Source organism: Trachurus japonicus, chromosome 23, assembly GCF_045865225.1.
Source record: "Trachurus japonicus isolate A0001 chromosome 23, Traja_1.0".
In the NCBI taxonomy this organism is placed as follows: Eukaryota; Metazoa; Chordata; class Actinopteri; order Carangiformes; family Carangidae; genus Trachurus; species Trachurus japonicus.
The window spans coordinates 10,324,079-10,350,502 of NC_140929.1; the positions used below are offsets into that span (position 1 = coordinate 10,324,079).

General features: G+C 44.3%; 1 protein-coding gene across 2 annotated transcripts in view; it reads right to left on the reverse strand.

Annotated features, from left to right (window-relative positions):
- The window catches only part of snd1 (staphylococcal nuclease and tudor domain containing 1), a 172,214-nt gene that overhangs the window by 102,125 nt on the left and 43,665 nt on the right, over window positions 1-26,424 (reverse strand). For both annotated transcript variants that reach the window (XM_085769868.1, XM_085769867.1), the window contains exons 15-16: window positions 23,776-23,917; window positions 13,531-13,640 (exon numbers count right to left, since the gene is read on the reverse strand). In XM_085769868.1, the coding sequence (XP_085625994.1) occupies window positions 13,531-13,640; window positions 23,776-23,917 (252 nt within the window). The remainder of the gene's footprint in view (window positions 1-13,530; window positions 13,641-23,775; window positions 23,918-26,424) is intronic.

A 26,424-nucleotide genomic window follows, 5' to 3' on the forward strand; every position in this document is an offset into this window, starting at 1 on the left:
TAGCTTTTATGCTGCATGTACGCTCTGAAGAAAGAGAGATGAGGGGAACAGGAAGGCTTCCTTGCAACAAAAAAAAAAACTAAACCAGGAGACTGGTGTTCCATGAAATAAGCAGGGCATGTTTTGGGAGGGTTAGAGAGTGTGTTTTTGGGATTTCATCTTTTCAGTGACAATGAGTGAATTCGGGCATGGCCACGTTTTGGTGATTGTAGAAGGATGGAAACGGGGTTACAAAATGGCCTCCTGCATTGCTCAAGACATGAAAGAAGAGGGGTCGGTGAGAAAAACAGACGAGAGAATTAACCGAGGTGGATAGCGAGGGCGAAACACTATCTATGACAACCTGATTTACTATGTCAGAGGACAGCAGTGCGAGATGGGAAAAGGACACGGAGTGAGAAGTGGGCATGAAAAGCAGAGAGATAAAGGGGCGAGGGATGAGGAACAAAGAACAATAGAGGTGGGAAAGAAAGAAAGAGGAGAACTGACAAGGTGACTGCAACAGAAAAGAAGCTGCTATCTGACACATAAAGAAGAGCTCAGTATTCGTTCTGTAGTAACTGCGGAGATCACGAATTTACACTGATGTGGACTTGAAGATGACAAGCAGTGTGCTAATGTCAAAGACTTGCACTGCTGAGCACAGAATGGCACATGAAAGCGACGTCGAGATGAAAGCTGTGACGAGCTGCGGAGAGCATCCGCGGGTTGAAACACAGTTTTCCTGTGGTGGCAGAATTATTCAGCCGCTGCAGCAAACTGCTGTGTGTGTTTAAATGCATGTGTGTATGTGTGTGTGTGCACAGCAGGGTCAGCAGTGATCTTTAAAGATCAAACAAATCAATAGCAAACCTCTGTTCGGCTCCGCTGCATCGTAGGTAGTGAAGTCTTTTCGTCCGCACTTCAGCTTTTTATTGTTTTCTGAGGGGTGACTGTTTAATTAGTGAATGTAAGTGGAATAAAGTGTAGATGCAACTCCAGTAACACTCAAAACAGAGTGAAGGGAAATAAGCTGGAGAGTTGTATTTTATGAGGGTGCAGGCGCTGATCCCAGCCACAAGTTTTAATGGATCCCAAATAAATGATGTCACCGAAAGTGCTCTTTTTGAAATACAGTCCTTACTTAATAGAAAGGGATGTGGGTTTGCTGGCACATCTAAGGCGACAGTGAAACTGTAAGACTGTTTGTAAACATTCCGCTCGTTCCTTTATTCCCTTTAATTCCTACTTCAAACAAATCTGGCTGGACTTCAGGACAAAGAAGAAAAGAAGAGCTGTTTGTGTACGTGTGCAGTGGTGCGTACATATGGTAGTCACTGTTAGGTTAAAACCCGCCGTCCGATGCTGCACCTGTGCAGATGTGCGATTAGATGTTGTCTGTGTCAAAGAGCCGGTGCAGGAGTGACTGCAGGTGAGCCTGTGCCAGTCTAACTGCGCCACCTCCGCACTAAAACTGATCAAAGCTTAAAACCATCCCAGAAAACAGACAGCGAGGAACATTTAAATCCAGCCGGCTGCTTATTAATGTCAGATGAGACAACATTAAAACTTTGTGAGATCTCCCAGAGCTGCACTGGGACAAACCTAAAAGATAAGTTGGTGGAAGCAGTGGTAATAAAAATATAAAGATGTTATTAATCAAATGGAAGTTAGAACTCTTAAACCTGGCAAATCCTTATAATAAAGAGGAGCTTAAAGCCCTGCAGCAAGGAGTAATACTAGATTGATTTTATTATCTAAAAACAACCGCCATAAAGCATAGTGTCTGTAGAGTCAGGGCAGATCTGACATCTTCATACATGTAGTGACAGTGAGTCTGCAGCGCCGACTTACCAGAACTACAGATTCCTTGAACGGTAATTGTTTTCAGGGCCGTGTAAAGCGTTTTAGAACCAATAACTCCTCAACAAGAGGTGAATCAGAGGCGCTGCGTAGCCCCGAGCTGAGCGTGACCTCGTCGGCCTGGCTGATATAAGAGTACCTGCCCAATGGCTGAACCGATAATTAGACAACCAGTTATACCGCTCCTCTCCCCTTCGCCCGTCCCTCACTCCAGCTAATTAAACACGGCCAGACACATCAAAGACCTGTAAGTGCACGTAGGCCTGTGTTTGTCCATCAATTATGGCTGTTGTTGCTGCAGCGAAATGACTTCAAACCAAGTTGGGAGCCTGTACTTGAGGATGTGCTCGGTGTGTAAACATCAGGGACCAGAGCCACGAGACAGGAGGAATATTATACAAGTAGGTGGTGATATGAGAAGCAGAGGGTCTATAGACTTACTACTCTAATGGGAGTTTAATACTACAGTATGAGGAGGGGAGGAGGATGTGGCTCAGCCTGTGGGATGAGTAGATGCAGTAGAGGAGGACAGGGAAGTGATGGAGGAGAGGGAGGGGAGGGGAGGAGAGGAGAGGAGAGGAGAGGAGAGGAGAGGAGAGGAGAGGAGAGGAGAGGAGAGGAGAGGAGAGGAGAGGAGAGGAGAGGAGAGGAGAGGAGAGGAGAGGAGAGGAGAGGAGGCTCAGGGTAGAAGAGACTTGGCAAGCATTCACCCTCCCACTCTGTTGGCAGCAGAGCCACAAACTGTTTGCTCACAGCAGTACATGCATCTATTAGTATTGTTCCAGGAGATAATAACTGTGTGTGTGACTGTGTGTATATATATAAATATATGTATATATATGTGTGTGTGTGTGTGTGGATCAACATGTGTGTTTGAGTGTCGGTTCTCAGCCAAAAAGTGGCAAACGACTTGCAGCGGGGTGGCAGACAAACAATATGGAGCAGCGACAGAAAATGTACATGGAAGCAAAGCGTTTGACTGTCGGTGGGTGTGTCGGCCCGTCGTGCTAAACGTCAGCGCTACGGCAACACCAGAGGGCTGACGGTGCTATAACGGCTCCCGACAGCTCCCATGAGCCTTCAGCAAGTGGAGGGAAAAACCTGTAGCTGCTGAATAATTACACACACACAAAAAAAATAGAGGCTTTATCCTAACTAAGTGTTGAAATACGACCGTCTGGTGTGCATTGGCCGGTCGCTCTCAGACACATCACTAGATAATGAAATCTACCACAGGGAAACTCGGAAGTAGCGATCACGTTTCAGTCGAGCCTATCCGAAGGCACTTAACGCAGGAGCAAAAACACTCTCGCTTTAAGAGAGATTCAGCTGGCAACAGAAGCATTTTAAGAAACTGCAGTGCCCCGGCCAGCCTTTCTTGGAACTTCCCCTGCATACACCCCTGCACATTCAGAGAGAGAGCGATCCAGCCAGCAAAGGGGTTTAAAAGAAACTACATTTCTATAGCTGGCCTCGATTGAAGCCGCCGCTCGTGCACACATACACACAGCTCCCCTGCCTGTCGCCCACTTCTGCCATTAGCTTTATCTGTCTTGAATTCAAAGCTGAGAGCCCAATCCCCGTTGGTTTTCTGAAAAGATTTTGCCAGGCTTGTTCTTCTCTTTATGCCCCCGACTTTCCTCTGGGAAAACATTGAAAAAGAAGGAGAGGGAGAGCGGAGGGAAGGGGAGGGGATTCGGAGGAGAAGAGATGCCGATCGCTGACACAGCCGCTGAGATAGCCTCTCTCTTGTCGGTGAGGGATATAAAGAAATGGAATGAGAGGAGAGGTAGATGGAAGGAGATGCTGAGATGGGGATAAGGGGAGGGGGGGGGAGTGCAGGCGCGAGGACGTTATGCTGGGGTAAGCTGCCGAAGGATTACCGCTCCAAATCTCTCCTCTTTTTGGCCTTTATTTGCCGCTTATTTATTCAGATCTTCCAGGCTCTACCCCCCCTCCTTTTCTCACGCCAGGTAATAACACACGTGCGCGCGGACAAAAGGGGAATCTGCCGAGGTAAGAAAAGGGCGAAGAGGAGGGAGAAGAAAAGGACAAGACAAGAGGAGATGGGAGGTCTAAGTAGGTGTGCCCTCTACGCAGCAGGGGTTAGGAGTTGACAACTCAATAAGCGGGCGAGTGACAGAGGAGTGACATAAAACATGGAGACACACAAACACACACACACACAGGGAGCAGGAAGTGCAGAGGAGGAACAGGTGAAGGTCGGCGGTGTGAGCAGCAGGGTGTGTGTTTGTCTGAATCAACCACATGTAAATTCTTCTATTGTTGAAAAGGGAGTAGACGGACTGGCTCTTTAGATCACCACAGTCAACTTCACTCAGTGTGTGTGTGTCTTTGCTGTATGTGCTTAAACCCCACAGCAAAGACAACACTGATGTGTAGCAATTGCTATGTTGTCAAGGGAACCATTAGCACGACTGAGAGGCTGGTATCTGCTGTGCGCTTGCCTGTACACACACACACACACACACACACACACACGTGCATCAACCCTCTTGCACAGTGATTACTGAAAAGAAAATAATTCCCCTGCATTGGACCTACACACACACACACACACACACATCTCAGGTTGAAAGACGCTACAAGGGTGCCGACTGCGAAAAACATCAACATGCCTCTTCATGGCATCCCATCTATCCGCCTATCTGCCGCGCGCATGTTGGAGACACAAAGAGAGATGAATGAGCATTTGTCTGTCAACTCTGTCAATACGCTACGCCGCCGTGGTTACGCCCCATCAGCAGAATAGGATCAATCTGAGCATCAATAAAGCATCGAGTCCTGGAGCCGTTTCCTTTAGGCCGGCTCATCAGAGATTCCACTAACATATGGCGAAGGACATAGACTATATAGCGTTCCTCGTAGTGTGCACTATCTAGGTCAGACTGCGACAGTGAAATCCACAGAGGAGACGCTCAAATTCTCACATCGAACGTCGGTTACTGTTTAATTCTGTTTTCACACAGACACGGTTTGAAAATTATCAGCCAAGGACAGAATTTATTTGTTGATAATTCATATAAACAGACAATTCATTTTCCCTCTGATGCCAATTGCGGGATGTTGTTTTTTTTTGGGGTTTTTGTTGTTTTTTTCCCACTACAGTGTCAAACAGTGTTCATGTGTAGATAACGAAAACCTAGCGGCCAGCAGCTCAGAAGGCAGCGCAGCAGGGGGAATCGTGTGTGTGTGTTGTGTGTGTGTGTGTTGTATGGGTAAGAGTGTGTGCATGCAACTGTGTGTAATAGTGTTTTCCTTGTCGGTCAGCCGCAAAAGAGGCAGACTGTGGAGAGGGTTACCGAAAGTAACATGTGCTGCACACAAAAAGAAATCACAGAGGGTGCAAGTCGGGGGTAATGCAAAAAAAAAACAAGGAGAGGAAACATTAAAAGGAGAATCAAAGTGCGTGTGTGCATGTGCGAATGCTAACATTAATTTAGCGGAGGAGCATAAAATGCCAGTCGAGTGAGAAGAACGGGGAGGCAAGACAACAATAATGGCGAATTAAGAAATAAGCAATAAAAATGAAGCTGCCTAATGGGGCTGAACAAGAGATGAAGGAGAATCAGCTGACCAAAGGAGGATTAACGAGACAGTACTCGGAGAACAAAAGCACCAGTCAAGGCTGAAGACTTCTCTGACTTGTTTTCGGGCCCAAACTATTTCATCTCCTTGGATTAGCCTGTTATCTCTTTTTATTTTTATGGTCAAGTTGGAATTTTTCAAAGTTTTATTTCCTGCCACATTTCTATTCCTAAAGCTCCCTTCAACCGGCTTCTTAAATAACCGACGGGGGCATTAATGTGTCCCTCTTGTTGGTGATAAAAACCCATAACAAGGCTAAAATTGCTCCAACTATCAGGCAGCTATTGAGCTATTGAGTGGGCCCTGCAGACTGACCTCTTTCAATAATGCCGCCATAACTCCCAACTCTGCCAATTTGTGAATTTAATATTGATTCTTTGTCTTTCTTTCCTTTTTGATGACCCTCTTCCTCCATTTGTCATCTCCTGACTCTCGCAGGCTGGACTGTGTTGACTGATGCAATAAAAGTGAGAAATTGACACCAAACTGGAAAAAAAAACCAAACCTGTCTTTTTATTAGAACAATAGACTGGTAGAGAAGGAGAGGAAGAGAAAAAAAAAGAAGAAAGAAGAATAGCAGCCAAATAATAAGACAGGTAATGACGTGTCTGTTGATACAGCCACCGGCTATTCTGGCTGTCTGCCTCCAGTGTTCACAGACGGACCAAGATTCAATATGTAGTTTAGCTATTTTCTTTTATAGAGAGAAAGAGGGACTGGAGTATAACCGGGGGAAAGGCAAACAAAGGCACAGCAGAGACAATAGAAGCCTTTTCCTGCTGCTTCAATGACTTTTGAAACTTCTTACATTTCGTGGCCTCAGGTTCAATAATAATTTAACGACTATATTTGTCTAGAAACGCGAGCACACACGCTGATGTACCGCGTCCAGCCTAACCCTCTCCTCGCTCCCTAACTGGAACTTTTAGCCTTAAGAGTGTGGCGGAAACGCAGCCAGAGTGTCGACCGACCACTGTGGTGGGAGAAAGACAAAAAAAAAGACAGAAAGAAAGAAAGAGAATTAAAAATGAGATGAATACAGTGAGTGATATACTGTGAGACAGTGCAGTGCGAGTGCATGAAAGCATTATACTATTGCCCTCATTGATGTGGAAGAGTACTGCAGTGCCCTTCATGTAGAGGAAAAGGCTAAGAGGATTCAGCTGGTCCCCAAGCACTGTGTGTGCCCGTGTCTTTGCACTGTTTGCGGGGGTATGCTTATCAGGCTGGATGGCGAAGTTGCAATTCCATCACACACACATACACACACGGCATACGCGCACGCACATAGGCACACACACATCGCACGCACGTACATTAAGCAGAAGGTCGAGCTGGGGCGATAAAGCAGCGAGCAGGTTTCTCCCCTCCTCTCATCTCTCCATCCCTACTCCGGCCCATCTATCTCTCTGTCGCTGCGATGGTGCGACTGCGTTTATGTGGGTCGCCGTGTTCACCTTCAGGCTGTAATTCACCATTTTCGTGGGGGGAACAAAGCCGCCCGACTGTGACGCTGATGCACGTAAACAGCCGAAACCGAAAAAGCTGAACTCCACCTGTGACACCGGTTAGTTGAAAAGTAATGTAGAGAGAGAGACTATTGTGAGGCGTCAGGATTTATGATCAGTGCTCAACAGAAACTGCTATTAAATGGTATTACGCTCACCAGGTGGGTTCAAGGTCAAACTCTGTATTACAAAGTCAGTGTCTATTTAAATTGCAAACGAGCAAGGTTTCCCGGTTTGTCTTCCCACCACTGCTTCACTTCAGCAAAGCAGAAACACAACCAACCGCCGACAACTACAGAGAAACACGGCTGGTACTCAGCTGCAACATGTGGACAGAATATGGGACTTCGACTACTGATGGAAACGTGGAAAACTAAGATTCAGGGTTCCTATATGGAAAAGTATGGAATTTGATTTTATACATTTCCAGACCTGGAAATGTATGGAAAATGTTGTATGGAAATATATTTATCTTAATACTTATCTGGGTTTGGCCTTATCTGAAGTTATTTGGGTTAATTATTTTGTATGTGCTATTGTACCTAGCTACAATCTCCTGGAAATTACTTGGTTACATAATGGCATACACATTCAGAATAATGAAAACAAATGATTAATTGCATGATTTTTTTTATGTTTTGTACATCTATTTACTCAAATATCACAAATTATTAGAATTTTTTTTACCAAGAAGTCTGGAAATTAGGGTCTGGAAGAAGTGTAGGAACCCTGAAGATTACATAACAAGATGTATGAGTTTTGACAATAAAAACATCAAAATGTGTTTCTATTTTCATTTTCCTGTTGATGGCAACATGAGGAGAGGAAATAAATCTACCGTGATGATTAAAAAAAAATGTATTAAATATTTCCAACATGGGTTTAAGTGCGAACTCTACAGTAGCAGGAATCCAGATGTGGAGCTGCTGCCTCCTGCACTCGTGGTTTGTTTAACTACAGTATGTGGTGGGAAAAAAAGGACCCAGGGGGCTGTTCACCGTCCCCACCGTCTGTCTGTCTCGCTGACCAGGAAACCACACCATGCATTATTCATTATGTCTGTAATGCATGGTGTGGTCTCCCCCGCACACACACACACACACACACATATACTGTGGATGCCTGTGCCAAAGGATGAGGAAGAGAAAACAAGTCAAAAATAGATGCAAAAAAAATCCCAAAGACATACAAATGCATGTCTGCAAAATAGGCCAAGATGAACAACAGAATGTGAGTCAAGTGTGTGTGAGAGAGAGAGGGAGGCAGGGGGGGGAAGAGACATGGTCAAAGAGTGTGAGATGCAGTACTTGTGTAATCGGCCTCATGCCAAAATAATTCAAGCGTGATCAGAAATCAATGTGAGAGCATGGAAGCTGTGGAGAAATCCAATGCTGTCCTGCGGCCCTGAGAGGGAAAAATAAGACGTATAAAAGAGGCACAAACGCATGAAGGAAGCATTCTGCATGCCTGGGTGTGTGTGTGTGTGTGTGTGTGTGTGTGTGTGTGTGTGTGTGTGTGTGTGTGGAATGCTAAATGAATTGATCCGAGTCACACTGACCACACCGAGAGAGAGAAAACGACAGACGGGAGGGAAAGACAGACAACCAATCTTCAATTATCCACTCGCCACACTGCGCTATTTATACTTGTGGTAGGTGCTACAATAGGAATTATCACACGGAACAGAAAGTGAAATCCTCTTCATATCGCAAAGGTGTTGGATTTATTAGCATTTAATTAAAACGCTCGTCGAGGACGGTGATTAAAAAGGAGAGAGACAGAGAGAAAGTGTGAAGATCTGTAGAGGTAGAGGCATTAGCAGGGCATCTGTGACGCCACGCTGGCACCGTGACTCATCAGCTCTCCACAACACAACCTCCTGCAGGTCTTTGAAGGCAGCCTGCGCCAACCCCCCCACCTCATGGCACACACAAACGCACACACACACACACAAGTGTTCATGTCACAAGGTGGGGAAGGTGGGTGCGGGATGGGAACCCGGGTTTGTGCGTCCTAAGAGAGGAACATGCACAGAGACAGAGGTAAGTGCCTGTTTGTGCTCATGTGTGTTGTTGATACTATTTCAATTTTGGGCTAAAATGACAAACCCATTTTTCTTTTAGTTTGTTTTTCCCCCTCCAATCTGAACGAATCCCTGTTTTGCAATGTCAAGATTTCATTTCGACTGCGGCTGGAGCGTCAGGTGGAACGAGCGCCTGGAAAATGTTGTTAACGGATGAGCTACACGGCAAACTGTCAGTCAAATCTTTTAAAGTAGGAACTCGACCATGGCCGCTCCCTGCCTTGTTCGATAAACACTGTCAACGGTCGGGAGGCAAGTTTTCAGAAGTGGAATGACTCGGAATAATGACGTGTGGCTCTTACTCCCCAAATCGCCATCAACAGTGCATAATTTAGTTTGTTTGTACGTTTAAAACGAACTTGCAGGCGCTCACCTTCGACTGTATGAACTTTAGATATGAATACAAAAGTAAACAAGATGAAAAGGTAAAGAAAAACAAAGAAGCCTGGGCCAGCAGCGCGCTCTTTACGTACCTGGTTTTAATAAATGCCAATAAAGAAAGGGAGTGAGTATGAGCTATGGGCATTTCTAAGTGTGAGATGGAAGAGAAGCTGCTGTTGAGTAGGCAGCGAGGGCAGTACAGTAGATGAGAGACCACCCAGACTAAATGAGGTCAATAGGACTGACAGTGTACGTAGGTGGGAACAGTACACTGCATATTACTGTCCACTTAGCCCGCTCTCGTCGCTGCTCAATCAAACCCTCCATCTCCGCTTCACCTGCTTTTCTTTCTCCTCCTTCCCCTCCCATCTAGTGATCGCTTACACAACCGCAAATTTATATATATACACTGTATATACACACACACACACACAGTGGTCCCAATCAGTGGGGCTTTCCTGTACTGATTAATGCAAAGTGAATACAAAAAAATAAGTTTCAAGGCTGATTATTCCAAACTATTTAATCTAGGGTAAAATATTACATACAGCACAAGTAGATGCATTTGGTAAGTATCCTTGAAAAATAAAAAAAATAAAAACCATGTATAAGGCATTGCTCGTCTTTTTAAAAAAGAAACGGCTTTTACCTTTTAACTATCATGCATCTCAGAGTCACACTTTCATCGTGGGTGTAACAATTTTCCTACTGCAGCCCTCCAGGAGAGTTCAGAGTGACGTTCATTAAACGTACAGTGTTTTAATGAGGCGCTGCGTATAGTTCAAATATTACTTCACTGACTTGTGTCTTTAACTAACCAGCGCTGCACTACTAATTATGTCTAGCTGACTCATCCCAGATAAACACGTCAATGCAGTAAAATTCCTCTGTTTGCCCCCCACCGTCCCCCCTCCTACCCTCCCGCTCCTCGTTTAGGCAGAGCTTTTGAAGTTGCCACCCAAAAGCCATAAAGAAAATCAACAGAGAGGCTCAGCAACCGAAGATAGTGAATGGATGTGCTATTTTTTTGTCAATGAAAAGGTGGGAGGTGAGAGAAATTAAATGGAAGACATCAAAAAATTAAAAAAAGAAAAAGGAAATGTCTGGGGAGTGATGTTTACCGAGGTGTTTTTCTTTTTTCCTTCTGAATTTCCGTGCTGCTGTTTTGGTTGCACGCTGAGAAACGGGAGCAGTGTCTGTCAGAGATTACCACTACACAGAGAGAGCAGGAGGGGGAGAAGTAGAAGGAGATGGGGGGGGGGCGCAGACAGACAGACATGGAGACAGAGGAAGAAGGGAAAGAAGGAGGGAGGGAGTAAAGGAAGAGTTGATAAACACAAAAACGTGATTTTTGAAAAACGAGGGACTCTGAGAGTGAGAAGAAATGTTTAAAAAAGCCAGAGAATCACAGAAGGAATGAGGGGTGTTTTTGAGGGGTGGGGGGTTATAAATAGAGGAGACAGAAACCAGGGCCTCTCCCCTCACTGGATGCCATATTAATTATGCGTGTCTGCATCAGGAGAAATTAAGACACGGCTGTTTGGCAGTTTTAGAGAAGGGGAGAGAAAATTTGAGAAAAAAAGAGGTGATGGGGAGAAACGGCAGAGAGCTACGACTCAGTGTCAGTCAGAGGTTTAAAACTGGACACCAAAGGCGAGGAGGGAGACGAGAGCGAGGGACAAATGAGTGGAAAAAAACACAAAAAAAGAGAACGGCGGGATGAGAAAAGGCTATTGAGTGACAAACCAAAACAGCAGCAGAAAGGCATGAAAAGAGCAAAGCAGCTCATGTCTGCACCCAAACTCAATTTCAAAGAAGACAAGAAGAAGAGAACAGCTAATTACACTGTGGTGAAATAGTGTGCGTGGAAAGAAGGGGGGGGTAAAAGCACATGGACCATTGAGTCAACATGTCATCAGATCAACAAAGCCCTTGAAAGCTCAAAATGGCTGTCGAGTGAGCGCGGGCGAGAAAGATATTTGATGAATGCAAATAAATACGCCGACCCCCCGAAACCCTCGGAATCAAATGCGATTCACGTGAGGGCATCTTTCTTTGGAGCCATCCTCGCAAAAAAGCGCCTCGCAATCAGATCCCATTCAGAAGGCATCAACAGCAGAATCTTATGGTAATGAAATCAAATGATCCTTATTCACGTCTGAGTGTCGCGCACCTTAATAACCTGTTTCGGCTGCGCTCGGCGGGGTGAGGAAAGTTCTTCCTCTCGCTCGTACATCATGTATTTAATTCTGCTGCTGATGCTGCTGCTAACTTGTCCCTTGTTAGAAGCTGCTGCACTTCCTCTCACCTCTCTGCTCCGTCTCATGCAGAGAGGATCCCGTCTCCCTGTCAGCCGTTGTAAAACATTAGACTATCGTTTGACTGGTTTCCAGAGACTCACAATGTGATTTCCTGAGCTAGTAACTTTTTTTTTTTTTTTGGTTAACGACTCTGCTCATCTCTCACGTGTGAACACTTAACTGTGTTATCTACTTGAACATGTCCCTTTAGTGTGTGTGTGTGTGTGTGTTTGTGTTCATATTAGCCCATAACAGCAGGTCAGCGCAGGCAGCCAATCAGCCCCCGCACTGGGCTTCAGGACTGATTATGTGGCTGGGTCCCGCCTGCTAACTCCCACCTACCTGTGAAAAAACTTGCTGACAACACCAGCGACTGGCCAGGGAGAGAATGTGTGAGAGAGAGGGTGTGTGCGTCAGAGTGTGTGTGTGTGTGTGTGTGTGTGTGTGTGTGTGTATAGATGAGGTTATGGGCCCGGTAACGAATGCTTAATTCAATCTGAGCACATGAAGTAGCATGTGGCGACGCATGTTCTTGTACGGATGTGCAGAAATAAAAGGAATCCGCATCATCGTGTACCTGCTGAAGCGCCGCTGCACTGACTCATGGGACATTTTGTCAATCACAAACATCCCCCTGTTGCTTGCATCAATGACTTCACAGCCGAGGCTTTCTTCATACAACCTATATTACTGGCTGCCACACACACACACACACAACTGAGCGCAAGTACACACTCTGACACCAGTCCACCTCTGACGCTGGCCAAGGCTACATTTCCATGACAATTAAACACCGGAGGACAGTGGAGTCATCGGCCCTACGCAAAAAAAAAAAAAAAAAAGGCCCTTTAAAAACAGGAGATAGGAATAGAGAGAGGGGGAGTAAAAGAGAGCAGGAGAGAGGGAGTGTGTGGCTTGGATAAGTGGTGGCAGGATTATAGCTAGTTCCATCATGGCTTTGGTCCGTTCACTGCTTCTTATAAAAACCTATTAGCATGTGAATGAACAGCCACACAGTGGATGGAGTTTTCTAAAGCCCAGGAGCACTGATCCACTATCAGGTGAGCTTTCTATAAACTGGGAGTAAGTGGGGGAGGATAGTTGTGTATGTGTGTGTGTCTGTGTGTAGTCAAGTTGATTGACGACCAGACTTTTGTCAGGATTTTTGCTGAGATTTCACAGCGCTCGAGGTAGGAGTACAGCTCTTTAAATGCTGTAATAATTCCCACCTGTAAGTGAACAACATAAACAGCTTAATAAAGTCAGTGACCCTGTGTTTGTACAAACTGTCCCGACAATATAAAAGAGACCCAGGTCAAAGTAAATTGATGCTTTTGGTCTATGTCTGCACAAATGTGAATGTGCAACTGGGAATATTTGAAAAAAACAAACATTTGTGCCTGTAAACTGCAGATCAAATGTGAGACTAATCAGTGCTACACATCAATTAATAAGTTTTAATATCCGTTGCCTAAATGAAATGGATCTTCACAGAGTAGCAATCACACAAAACACAAGGGGACCTCATGGTGGGAATATGACTTCATGCCAGAGTAGCTGCTTCGTGTTATTACAAAGTATAACAGCCATTCTTCTCACATCTCTGAACCAAAATGATCTTATGTTCAAAGCAAAAAACTAAACTTGGACTGCGAGTGTGAAAGTGGAAAGTGAAATGCAGCGAATGTCGGTGCCAAAGTAGCAGAAAACATCAAGTGTTGAGTTTCCAAAAGCAGGAGTGGGCATCCAAACAATAAAACAGACGTGTCGAGATCAGGGCCAGAACGTCCCCTGCTGTAGCGCTTACCTCCCTCTGCAGCACCAGCTCTTTGGTGAACAGCATGGCCTCTTCACTGAAGGGTTCAGCCACCTGCATGCCCCCGGGCGTATTCCTGGAACTGCGTGGACATTCAATACCTGGCCAGAGACAACACAATTGCAGGAGTTTAAAAAAAAAAAAGAAAAAAAAGGGACAGCACAGCACAGCAGCAAATCAAAATAAAATAGCCAGATGTCCCGAATTGTTTGAAAATTATTTGGCATGAGAAGAGCGAGGTGGGGTGGGGTGGGGGCGTAAAGTGGATCTGTTTGTCAGAAAATTCAGACGTACTCTGGGAATTCGTATTAATATTTGAAAGTCAGTGAAAAGACTCGTAGCTGCAGTTTCCAGGACCTCCGGTGCTCCCGAACGCATCAAGCATCCTTCTCATCCCTCTTAACAGGTCGACCCCAAACTCACTCAGACAGACCATTTCACAAAGGCGCGTCCGTGAGTGACACGGCGCTGATTAGCCACAATAAATGGATAATTACTCATCACGGGGGTCAATCCTGAGTGCCTTAAATCACTTTTGTATTAACCGTTTCCAATGAATAGCAGCGTTTATTGGAATGTGCGTCGTTGGGGCCCTTTGACATCAACTTTGGTCGATCATCAGAGCCTCTTTCGTCAAGTTTGTGTAGGAATGTATAAGCTCCAGGGCAGTGGTGGGAGATGGAAGAGTGAGTGGGTATAAAGGCGCTGCGAAACTGTAGAATTTCTACATGTTCGCCTCTGTTTAAAAATATATACTGCAATTCTTGTATGCAAGAAAAGGTGTATGCACAACAAGAGTTTCTGTGTTTGAAAGTGAATGGGACTGGGCTGTAGGGGAGTGCGAGCGCAGTGTGCTGATCTAAGACTTACAGAAAGTTTAAGTTCTGTGCAGAGTCTACTCTCCACATACATTTGAAATTTTTTTGCATGTGCAGCCACTATTAGAGGAGCCTACCTAGAGACTCGCTGTTTTTCCTCCTCCCCCCTCGAGACTCACAATATGTGTGCACAATGCAACACGTGCTGCGGTGCACATGAACGAGCCAACCCTGACTTATCAACTGTAGCATCACAGGAGCTTTACATTGATGCTGAGCTCCGGTTCTCTCCAGGTTTCTGAATTTATATTACATTTATGTGCACTCGCGAGAATGTTGCTGCATTGATTTATGCCGAATAACCTAATAAACGTTCCTCTTTACTCTCAGGAAAACGCTGTCCAGTGCTTGAAATACATCAGTGCATTAAAGGAAGTATGAGATGTCGTCATTGTTTCCCCCAAATTGAGAAGAATAGACATTTCTTATTGCTCCTTACGTCTTCAAACTTGTCAATACAACGGTGCTTTGCGGTGACATTAATCTGGGACACGGTGTACCAGGTGTGTCGAAAGCCTGGCTGCTGTTCTCTCTGTAAGTGCTAACAGAGGAAATCTCTCAAGATCTGCTCTGCAAGCCATATTTGTATTATTAATCTGTTGGGGTTTTGTCCCAGAGCCCATTTCCAACACGTAGCTAACTGGATTTTTTTTTTTTTTTTTTTTTTAACATCTATGAATGTTATAGAGCTGAATTCAATATCAGCGTCTAACTTTGAACGAAAAGGTTCATTCTCGTTGTTTTGTTTTCCTGCTAGACATGTGTTTCTCCTCCTTAGGTTTGTTACACGTAGTCAGGAGCAGGAAACTCTCACTAGTTCAACTGTTCACAGATAATCTAAGTATAACCAGAGACGTTCTAACCAGGCAGCTAAACGAACCAGCGTGCATTTGTTCACTTGCATGCTTCTCCTTTATTCTACACTTTTGTTCAGTACTTTCTGCTCCCTGTAAGCTCGTGTCAGTCCCATTTATGAGGACAAAAACAGGAGACATCAGCGTATTCACACACACTGGCAGAAAAGAGAAAATGACCCAGGAAAGGTAAAAAAAAAATAAAAATAAAAAATGAGGCTGCATGAGAGTCAGCACCCAAGAGTTATAAAGAACTGTTGAGTCAACCTTCTGCAGGACATAAAGGTGTTCAGTGTACAACGCTCCACATTAAAGCCAATTAGACAAATGCAAATGTGAACTTTCAGTGTATTTTCAATATAAGGTCCTGTTTTTATCATTGGTAGCTGACTAAAACAGAACTGCAAAACGTGTTACATACTTTAAAAAATGCCAAGGTTGCTGCAGTAATTAATACACGGTTGAATAGGCCGTGTCAGTGTGACATTAGGCCTCTTTCTATATTCAAATGTTCGATAAAGCACAATACAAATACAGCTTCCTGTGGAACAGAAAGAAGAAGAAGGAGGAGGACAACGAAGAGGAGGAGGAGGAAGAGACACTGATGGCCAAGATCATCTGAAAGTATTTATAGAAGTGGACCAGGACAGGGCTTCCACATGGGACACTGTGGCTACAACAGTGCCAGAATAAAGAGGAGGAGAGACGGGGGATGAGGAATGAGTAAAGGAGGAGGAAAAAGACGAGAGGAAAAGCAGTGGGAGGAGTTAAACACTGCGCACAGTTAGCAAAAAAAAGTGGTGGATGAAGTAAGTGCTGAGAGGGAGATATTTTAGTTTCTGCTTGGGTTGAACAGAACTATGATAAGGGCTGGAAACTGTGTCTGTGTTTTTCTTCTGTGGTGTAATTCACAGAAAAGAATACTGGAGAATGTAACACACACACAAGAGGTTTAATTGTATAGCGCATACGGCACAATGTCTCAAAGGGCTTTATGGGTCCTCAGGAGCAAGCATATGCAAACTAAGCTCTTTAAGAAGGCAGAGGCAGCCCTTAAAATCTTATACACTAAGAAAAAGCAATAGGATTATCGTCCCAAAAAAAGGGGGTTATTATAGGTCAAGTACTAAATGTAATAATCCTAAATGAGAAGTCCAAAGACATAGGTCTGTATCTGCAATCCAACACACACCGACATGCTCTTCTCAAATGACTTACAGCTTTTCCTGACTGCACTCAATATCTTGCAACTCACACACTCACACATACACTCACTGTAGTGTAGTGTGCTCTCTGCAGCATTTAAACCAAGCCAGGGAGTCACTTAGCACAGCCAATTTGAACCTGCACCGTGATACATAACTCATGTCTGACACCGAGATAAACATCTGGGTCAAACTACAGGATATCCATCTTATCTGATCCCGGAGATAAACAAGACGTATACTGATCACTCCTGACATCACACACACAAACACACATAAGCAAACGCACACAGACAGGACCTTGTTGTACAGCATCACAACACTGTTCCTCATACTGGCCCTGAAGCAGCGCATACCCACCTGTCAATCATCCCAGTTTGGTCTCCGAGACATAGATATTAGATTCTCCTTTTTTAAAATGTGTGTGTGTGTGTGTGTGTGTGTCGGGGGGTTTGACGACAGAACTGGAAACACACATTTAGCGACGAGTCGACGACTGCTTGTTGAAACAAATGAACGCACGACTGAATAAACAGATTAAAGAATCACTTCACGTCGTTTCCCACCCAACTCGAAAAAAAAAGACAATATGCTTTCAACGCTTTCATTTCATGGGTTTGTATCTCTTCCACTCCGCATATCCCATCATGCCTCTCTCTCTTCCTCTTCTACGCTATAGAAGCCCCGGCTCAGAAGATGGCCAGGGGAGGCCCTGCAGAGAAGATGCAACGTTTTAATCAGTGATTTGGGGGGCGAGTCATGCGTCAAATGAAATACCGCCAGCGCCCTAAGCTCAAAACACACACCTTTCTTGCTCAATCACACACACACACACACACACACACACACACACACACACACACACACACACTAACCGTCTGCTCCTCTGCCAATCATCGGTCAATCAATATTCTTAATGTGGTCATCTAAAGCTGCTACTGTTTAATTCTAATAGGAGCAATCAAACACTTAAAGCAATTAGGACACAATGATACAAACAATGCTGGCAGGTGTACACAGTGTGTACGTATTCATCCAGAACTGATCAAAGTTGTGTTTGTAATTCTTCACACAAAACAACAAATAAAAAATAACGAACTGGTTGAATTCATCTGCATTCATTTCTGCCCAGCGGTTTGGCTTCTGGCATATTTTTTAAAATATTTAATTGAATGCATTTTCAGTTGACCCGACAGCGGGGAAAAAAAGTCGACCCTCCCTTCCTCTGGTAGCCAAGCCGAGATAATGAGCTTCATCTTTTGCAGGATTGTGGTGCGGAGGGAGGAACGCTGCGCCGCATGGCCGCTGCGGGTTTGTTATCGCCGCAGCGATTTATACAAATATACATCATGTCGCTAATTTCGGCACCAAGACTGCGCATATTGATTGGCCGATGACTTTTTGTTTATATGCTGCCAGGCGCTTTGTGCACTGGCCTTTGATGTGTCTGCAGGTATAAATGGATCCTTGCAGCATGCAGTCAGCTCAGTGTGAATGCCATTAGTGTCCATACTCTATCCATTAAGAATCCCAAAGTCTAAATTAACATTAGTCCTTTTTTAAAAAGCGAGTTTAAAAAGTGTGCATAATGTTATGAAGTTACTAATTATTGATTTTTGACAGGCTGTGGACAGGACTGTAATTAACACTGTGACAGGCAAACAAACAAAGACCTAAAAGCTGAGGGGGGGGGGTGTTAGTGTGCGCACCAGTGTGTTAAAGCAGAAGTAAGTGATATATTTGTGTTAATATAAGTCTTAAATAGTTATATCTTCCGACAGCAATCACTTACATAGAGTGTTTGGACTGAAACACGGGTCTGTCAGTCACTCTGCTCTGCTCTGAGCCGAAGAGAAAACATTTATCGTATCCTACAGTTTTTATCCAATGAGGAGAGAGAACGACATGCAGGGCTGTGTGTGCAGCCAAGGGACGCCGTGAATGTGGTGACGTAGGGACGAGGACTGTTATGGTGCGTTCAAGGAAACTCGTAACTCGTGTTTTTCCGACCTGTGAAGTCATACCAGTTCAATCTGGTACGAGTTCACGGGTCGGAAGTTATGAGTGGCCGTTATAGTGACTTTCACAGGTAAAACAGGTCGGAAAAACACGAGTGGGTTGCCTGAAACGCTACAAAGTCGTAAGTTGTGACTTGAAGCTGTAATTTACGGTTTCAAAAGCCTACCTGGAACGCAGCATTAGCCAAAACGACCGGATCGCTTACTTCTGCTTTAAGTTCAAGTCGGTTTGCTTTTTTTTTCCTTCAACTGCCATCACAAGTCAGTTTTCAGGAGGAAGTTCAGCGGTGGGTGAAAGATGCAGGTGGGCATCGTACAGAGGTTAGAGAGGGGTGAAGAGGGGATGGGGGGGGGCAGGGGATGGTAGGAAGTCAAAAAAGGAACGCGTGTGTTCAGGAAAATCCTAGGATTGTATAACTCTCCCTCGCTTTCATCCTCTCAATCCGTCCCTCTGCCTCACCATCACCTCGCTACGGCTCTTGAATGTGAGGCCTCATTACCTCAGACAAGGCAGGAATGAATTCCTCTAAAGCATGCATCAGTGTCAAGGAAATTATCGAACGTTATATTTCTTATCTTTAATTTGTCGAAATAAAGCCTTCTACTTTTAATGACGCCGTCCTACCCTCGGCGTGGTGTGGTTGTCTGCAGCCCGGATAATGATGTGTTGGCTGGAGAAAGACCTGTGACAGGTTACTAATGTTTAGTAACACTGCAGTTTTCTTGCAGACCTCAGTTCAGTGGAGCACACACACAGTATATATATATATATATATATATATATATATATATATATATATATATATATATATATATATATATATATATATATATATATAATGTGGCCACCATGACTAGAAAACAGCATAAATTCTCACACATGACAAACTCAATTTGTTATTTATGCGAGTTAAATATCAGCCGTAGGTTAGACATGAGCACATTTGCAAGGGTTGAGAACTTTTTTTTTTTTTTTTTTCCTCCTGCAGTAGCACACGGTGGGGGGGAGGGGGGGGGGGGGTTATGGTGGATGACTGATTTGTCTGTGGGCTGACAGCTCACAGCCTATGTTTAGGTTCAAGATTATAGCTTACACTGCGGTAAATTTAACACCAATAAAGTGTTATTAACCAAAGTTATCATTTCTTCCTTCGCCAGCGACATCATCAGGTGACAGGCTTTAAAATGTGTCTGGAGGCGCCCGCGCATCCTGCCCCGAGGTTTCTAATAAACGTGTGAATCTAAATGAGATGCGGCGCTGCAGTCTCGAACAAGGACGCCAATATATAGAGGTCACAGCAGAGCGCGACATTTTATTTGTAGATTTTTTTTTTTTTTTTTTTTCCCTGACTGACTTGCAACTACCCTAAACTTTTTTTTATTTATTTTTTTTGCACACAGACATATTTTAAGGGAACAAGTCTACAAATTTTCTGCTCCACTTCTCCACCATCTCTCCATCTCCTGCACCCACACACTGCAGGAAGTGAAGTAGCTCACAGGTATATACACACATACACACACACACACTCGCAAACACAACTGTACACGCGCGCTCAGATATCGAAAAATCAGACAAATGGCACTAAGCCACACGCTGTGCGATGGCTAATGCTTGCTGCTGACACTGTAAATCTCTGTGTCCGAGTGATGGGTGTTTCATCTTTTTGACAGACTGCTGCTCAACATACCTTTCTGAGTAACTTTCAAAAGTACACTTCACCTGCTGTGGCCTCCGTCTGAAACTCTGAATAGCTACTGAAGCCAGTAAAAACTTTTACAGCCTTTTCACAGCTCGGTCTCCGTTAACTTCAACGGGCCTTTATACCCACGTACTTCACATCAATTGTACTTTTTTGTCTTCTCTTTTATTGCATCCCCTTCTTTTTATCCCTCCTCTGTCCTTTCTGCCTCCACGCCTCTTACTCCACCACCTCCTCCTTCTCCTTTCATCATCTCTCTATACCCCCCCCTCCCCCAACCCTGCTTTTCCTTTCAGAAACAGGATGACTCCTTTACCCTTTATCAAACTTGCATACGCAAGTGACACTGCACAGGCCGGCGAGTGAGGTGGAGAAGAAAGGAGAGGTGATGTGGGAGGCGAGGGAGAGGAGCTTCCGTTCAACTCCTGCAGCACACCTCCGGCCCTCTTTGAAGCCGGGGCTTCTCCTGCTACCCTTTGTTTCCTCATCCCCTTTTTCTTTAAGCACTGTCTCTGTCCATCAAGGAAAACTCTGGGGAAAAAAAGGAAGGAGACTATGCACAACGAAGATAGCGAGTCTTTCAGGAGCCTCACCGGAGAAAAATGAGTGGGGTTTGGTGTTAAATCAGGACAAATAATAAGGCTAAAACAGGGGGAAGAAACGCTGCTGGCAAAGCAAGCTAGGAGTTCAGATTCAAAGATGCCTGTACTGTGTTTTCTTTCTCTCCCTTTTTTTTTTTTTTTTTGGTATTATAATTTTGACTTGCAGTGTTACATCACTTACTGCCTTGGGATCGTTTCATTTGCAGCACTACTTTAAACAGTTTGTTCTTCAATGGCCTCCCACGACATTTTGAGAGAATAAAACTCTGGCCATGATGAATACAATGTGAAGAAAAACACGGCTAATGAAACAAGATGACTAATGCGAGACTTTCTTTCAACGGCAGCGTCCTTTGAACGCGTTCGCCTGCATGCAGTCAGCGTTGTTTACTCAGCACATTAGGATTCCAAAACGAGACGGAAGCTCAGCCTATAGAAAAAAAACATCTTTTAACCTTTAACACAAAATGAATGGTGTGATTATACGTAATGATGATACTTGGCCTTGGAAAAGTGCTAACAATTATTGATTAAAACTTCGCTTTAACTGCATTGTTATGGGACATAATATGAAAAGCTTTCAGTTACGCCTCAGATGCCCTGTGAGTGTATATGCATAAACAAAATGCATTAGACACAAATACACTAACCACTTCACAATAAACCACAAATTAAATGTACCATGGATACAGCTGCTGCTTCTACTATGATGACTCACCTGTTTAACTTTAAAGCGCAGAGCTTATCTAAAACATACATGTCTAAGATCAGTTCAAACAGCTCATTCTGTCAGAGATATGTAGCGGTTTTAAGAGAAAAAGGTCCAATAGCGTCTGTGTTTCATACACAGATAAATACGAGAGGCTTGGAGCAGCCGATTTATCATGCAGGCGTCATTTCAAAAACGGAGCCCATGGTGAGGATGATGGTGACTTAAACATGCGAAGATAACTTTGACAGGAAAGAGAAAGTAGAGGCAGATAGGAAGCGCGTGGAGATCACAGGTAGAGAGATAATAAGGCTTTTGTGACTTCATTTCATGTTTGGTTAAAGGTTTAACATCACTTATCGAGAAAAAAAAAAAAAAAAGAAATCCGTACATGCGGGTGCTGAAACACCGAGGTCGTGACCCAGCAGAGAGTAATATTTTATCTGGTAAGAAATCCAGTCACTGAGAAGAAGAAAAACAAGATGAAAACAAGCGCAGATAAAGAAGTGACAAGACAAAGCGTGCACCTTTAAGGGGGAAGCTCTGCAGCTAATACAGCCCAGTCTAATTGGAGCAGAAGTTAAAAACACATAAGATGGCAAAGGGGATCATTTGTATCAATCAGCGCTAATGCAGCCTAATGTTTATACTTGAGATATGTGTTGTCTCATTTTCAGCAGATGAATCTTTTCTTCTGGGGACGACCTTAATCAAATCTGCACAGGGGCCATCAGCTCTAATGTGCTTCTTACGATTTGCAAATAACCTTTGATTGAATAAAAATCATTCCAAAAGAAGAAGACTATGTAATCACCTAACATCCTTTTTTTGAACACAAGTGTTTAGACCAAGCAGTCGTATTTAAGCAGAACTGTGAGCGCTATAAAAAGCTCATGAGTCCATATGTGCAGGCCGCTGATTGGCAGGGGTCATGTCGGTACATCAAGGAACAGGCAGTGCGGGAAAAAAATGTGATTATGAAAACCATCAGTCGAGAGCAAAGACAATCAGAAGCAAATTACAAAATTAATGCATCAACAATCCGGCTACGCGCAATTACACTGAATGAGTGTTTGTCAGAAATACATGGTGTTTGTCCGACTGGAAATGGAGAGGAACTGTATGGCGGGCAAATGTCAGGCCGCAAATGGCGGAAAAAGCATTGAAACTGATTTTTTATTGCAACAATAACAAAGAGCATCATCTGTTGTGGAGGGGATAAGCAGTCTCACCATTCCCATGATCTGAGAGGATGTGCAAATCATTGTTGGCTGCCAAGATACAGTCTCAGTGTTTTTATTACTAGCGCAAACTGTCAAGACAGTCAAGGAGCGTAAATAAACGGCTGGACCCCGCTATCAAACACTGTGTATTTCATCCCATCTGCATCTTGCCCTCGACTTGCTGCTGCTTTTTTCAGCCTCGAGATGGGTAAGAAGGGCGTAAGAAGAACAGACACATTTCTCTCCAGGCCTGTAACAAAAGGATCATTGTTTATTATTGATTAATCTTCCCCATTATTTTCTCAATTATTTGTTTTGATGTCGCTGCCTGCGAAGTTAATGGTGTTACAGCTTTATAGTCTGAGATGATATAAACTTTTCAAACTGTGACCCTCTTATATACTTTGAGAAAGAGAGGGATCGAAGAAAAGAAGAAGAAAAAAGCAGGTACAAGTAGGTTTTGTGCTTCATCAATAAAAAAGAAATTATCAAGCTCATACACCGTTAAAAACCTGCCAATCCACAGAGGAGTTTTCGCCTCCCTTTACCCCGACACGGTGGCCAGTTCCTAATGAAGATGACCACCGCTACAGAGAAGCAGTGGAAAACCTGAGCTGGTTCAAAGTTGGCACAGAGCCAGAGAGAAAGAAAGAGAGAGAGAGAGACAGGATGGGTCAAAGGGGACACATGCTTCACGACAACCCTGGTGTGTTGAAAGAGAGTGAGCTGCGGTTGGCCCAGATACGCAGCTACCGGCGTGCCCCCGTCACGGTCGGCTGCTAAAAAGGTGTAGTGAAGGCTTGACCTCTGACCTCACTGCAGGTAGGAGTCACAACACGCTACATTCTGTGTATACGAGTCTAGCAGCTACGCATACACTCCAAGAACAGAACAAAACAAAACAAAACAAAAATCGATCTCGAACTTTTCCATCGCAGCAACTACTGTACAGTACCGCCTGAAAACAGACTCAGAAGTGAGTCAGTTGGAGGACGCAGAATTAAGGGACCTACGCATCAACGCGGTAAAAGAGCTTCTACCCACCGGCAAGGAGGAATGTGATGAGGCAGGTTTCTTTGGGCATGTACAGCTTGAGGCGGGAGCCGCTGAAGACGTATTCTACCACAGCTTCTGACCGGCCAGCCCTCTGCAGGAAGGGCAGGAACTGCTTGGCTTTCTGTGTTTCCTAAGGGATAAAAAAAGAAAAGGAAGACAAAGAGATGACGTTGAATAAAAGATAGTAATTCATCACAGGGTTTAATAATTTTCTATTTGTCAAAAATACACAGTGTGATTCTTCGTGTAAGACAAAGACACCTTGATAATCCTGTGCACAGCAGATTGTATTCAAGTGAGAGCTGATGAAACAAATTTGTCAAAAAAGTGTGACACAAAAAAAATCATCCTGGATAAATCATCTTTAAAAAAAAACAAAAAAAAAACACTCAGCCAAATGATAGGAAACGTAAACAAGACAAGATGGACTAAATCTACTGACGACAGAATCTGTGGGATTCTTCCAGACATCTTTAAATCTTGGTCTGGCCCTAATGAAGTCCGCCGTGTTTCTCGGTGACACGTCTGGAACCTCTTGCAATCAGAAATAATTCTCTCCCTTCGTGCCTCCATCTCCGTCTGCAAGGGGTGAGTCACTAGCGCTCATCGGAGAGCGCGGGCCAAAATTACAAGCAGAGCTAAATCATGTGTATTCGAGCGGGACTGGTGATGCAGCGGCGAGGGGAAGATCCATACACGATAAAAAAATATAATAATTTAATATGTTGCCTACTCCAGGCATGAGCATGTAGGCACAACAGACCAGTGAGTCACAGAGCAGTGTGTTGTGTGTGTGTGTGTGGCAGAGTGGACATGGGAGCAGGAGCAAAGGCTCCGAGGGAAGGACAGAGTTCAGACAAGGAAAGTCAGAACTAACAAATGTGTCCTCCATTTTCTACAGTAAGTGGATGGAAGAGCTCTGACCAGTAAAAAACTACAAAATGGGACACATTTTAGATTAGATTTATTTATAAATAATATATAAACACACACACATGTAGCAGTAATAGAAAAGACGGACATCCTGCAACATGCGTCACCGGTGAGACTCAAAAACATGATGCTTCGAGTAAAGGCCTGTGTGTTTTAGCCATGAGCTGCACCACCTGAACTTCACCCACTTAAGTCCAGAATAGCCCCTTGAGTGGGAGACGACAACAAAACCAAACACTTTCTCGTTCACACAAACACATTTGCAGCACCTGCAGTGTGTGGGCTGTGCAGTCTAACTTGGTTCAGAAAAAAGGAAGAGACATGAGAGGACCTCATTATGCAACCTTTAGAGGTACGAGGTGAGTCAAGTGCTTTATCCACTCTCCTCCCACCACCTCTGTTCATCTCCTACACTATATGTTTATAAACCTATCTCTGCTCTATTTATGACTGCGTCCCACTCAATGTACATAATCCCTTTCAGCAAACCTTTACCACCGCGCTAAAGGATGCTGACGTATAGGAGTGTGTATTTCTCCATGTGTGTGCGGGGACGCGCCTCTGCACGCGTACAGTTGTGTGTGGGCGTGTACCACAGAGGAGAAAAGGAAAAAGAAAAGAGGGGAGGGGAAGGATGTGGGGGTTGGGAGGCAATGTTGCTATTTTGGTCCTTTTATTAGAATGCTCATTACATTAGCCCTAGCCAAACAACTGGTGCATGCGTGTGCACACACACGCCTACCGGGCGCTGGCTGGCAACGGTCCTGGACTGTAGCTGCAAATCCCCCCGTGTCCTTTTGGAAACTGACAGAAATGTTAAGAGAGGGGAGGAGCTGGAGGAGCTGGAGGTGCGTGTAACGGCGGTGGCGACTTGAACTGCTGACAGGGTGCCACTAATAAGGGAGAGTTTAGAAGAGGGGCTCCACGGTGCTGATGTGCATGTCACAGACAAACGCATGACACAGCACAATCACGTTCAAAGTACACACGCCATTACAGCCCGACTGTGCAGGGTAACTGGCACACTGTGAGTTAGACGTGTGAAATCTCCAGCTGGAAGCAAGCAGGGCGTGGCACATATTGCTTTCTCTGTGTGTTATTAAAGGAAATTAATTATCCAGCACCTCCTCCCACCACTAATCCCAAGTCATTGCTACACATAAGATGTGGTCAATTTGGCTAGTTAAGTAGGGTTGGGGCTTATAAGTATAGTATATAAAAAAAACCTTGATGGTACAGCACAGATTACTCCGTCAGCACAACAATTCCCCATCATAATTATTTTTACGGGGTCCTGTAATTTAACTGTCCTGCTGACACAATGAGACACATAACAGGAAGGTTATGATGATGACAACGTGGAACAGCGAAAACATCTGAGAGCCGTTATGCAGAGCAACATCTGACTCATTAGCGGGACTCTCTGTGTTAAAGAGTTTTAATAACTTGGCTTGTTAACCAGGAACTTGCGGAGGAAATGCGGTCGATCGCTCTTTAAAAAGAAAAAAAAAGGTTAATACGGACAAAGAGCCTGATTAATTTGACCACGTGGCTCTCTTGAGCCGACTGGTACAAGTAGTGCAAGAGAGCTCAAGCGAGAGAGACAATGAGGTGCTAATGTTTCTGAAGCTCAATTTTGAGTCACTCACAGTGGATCATCTAATGGCTCATGGCAACGTGTAAGTGATGATGGCCGTCGATGAG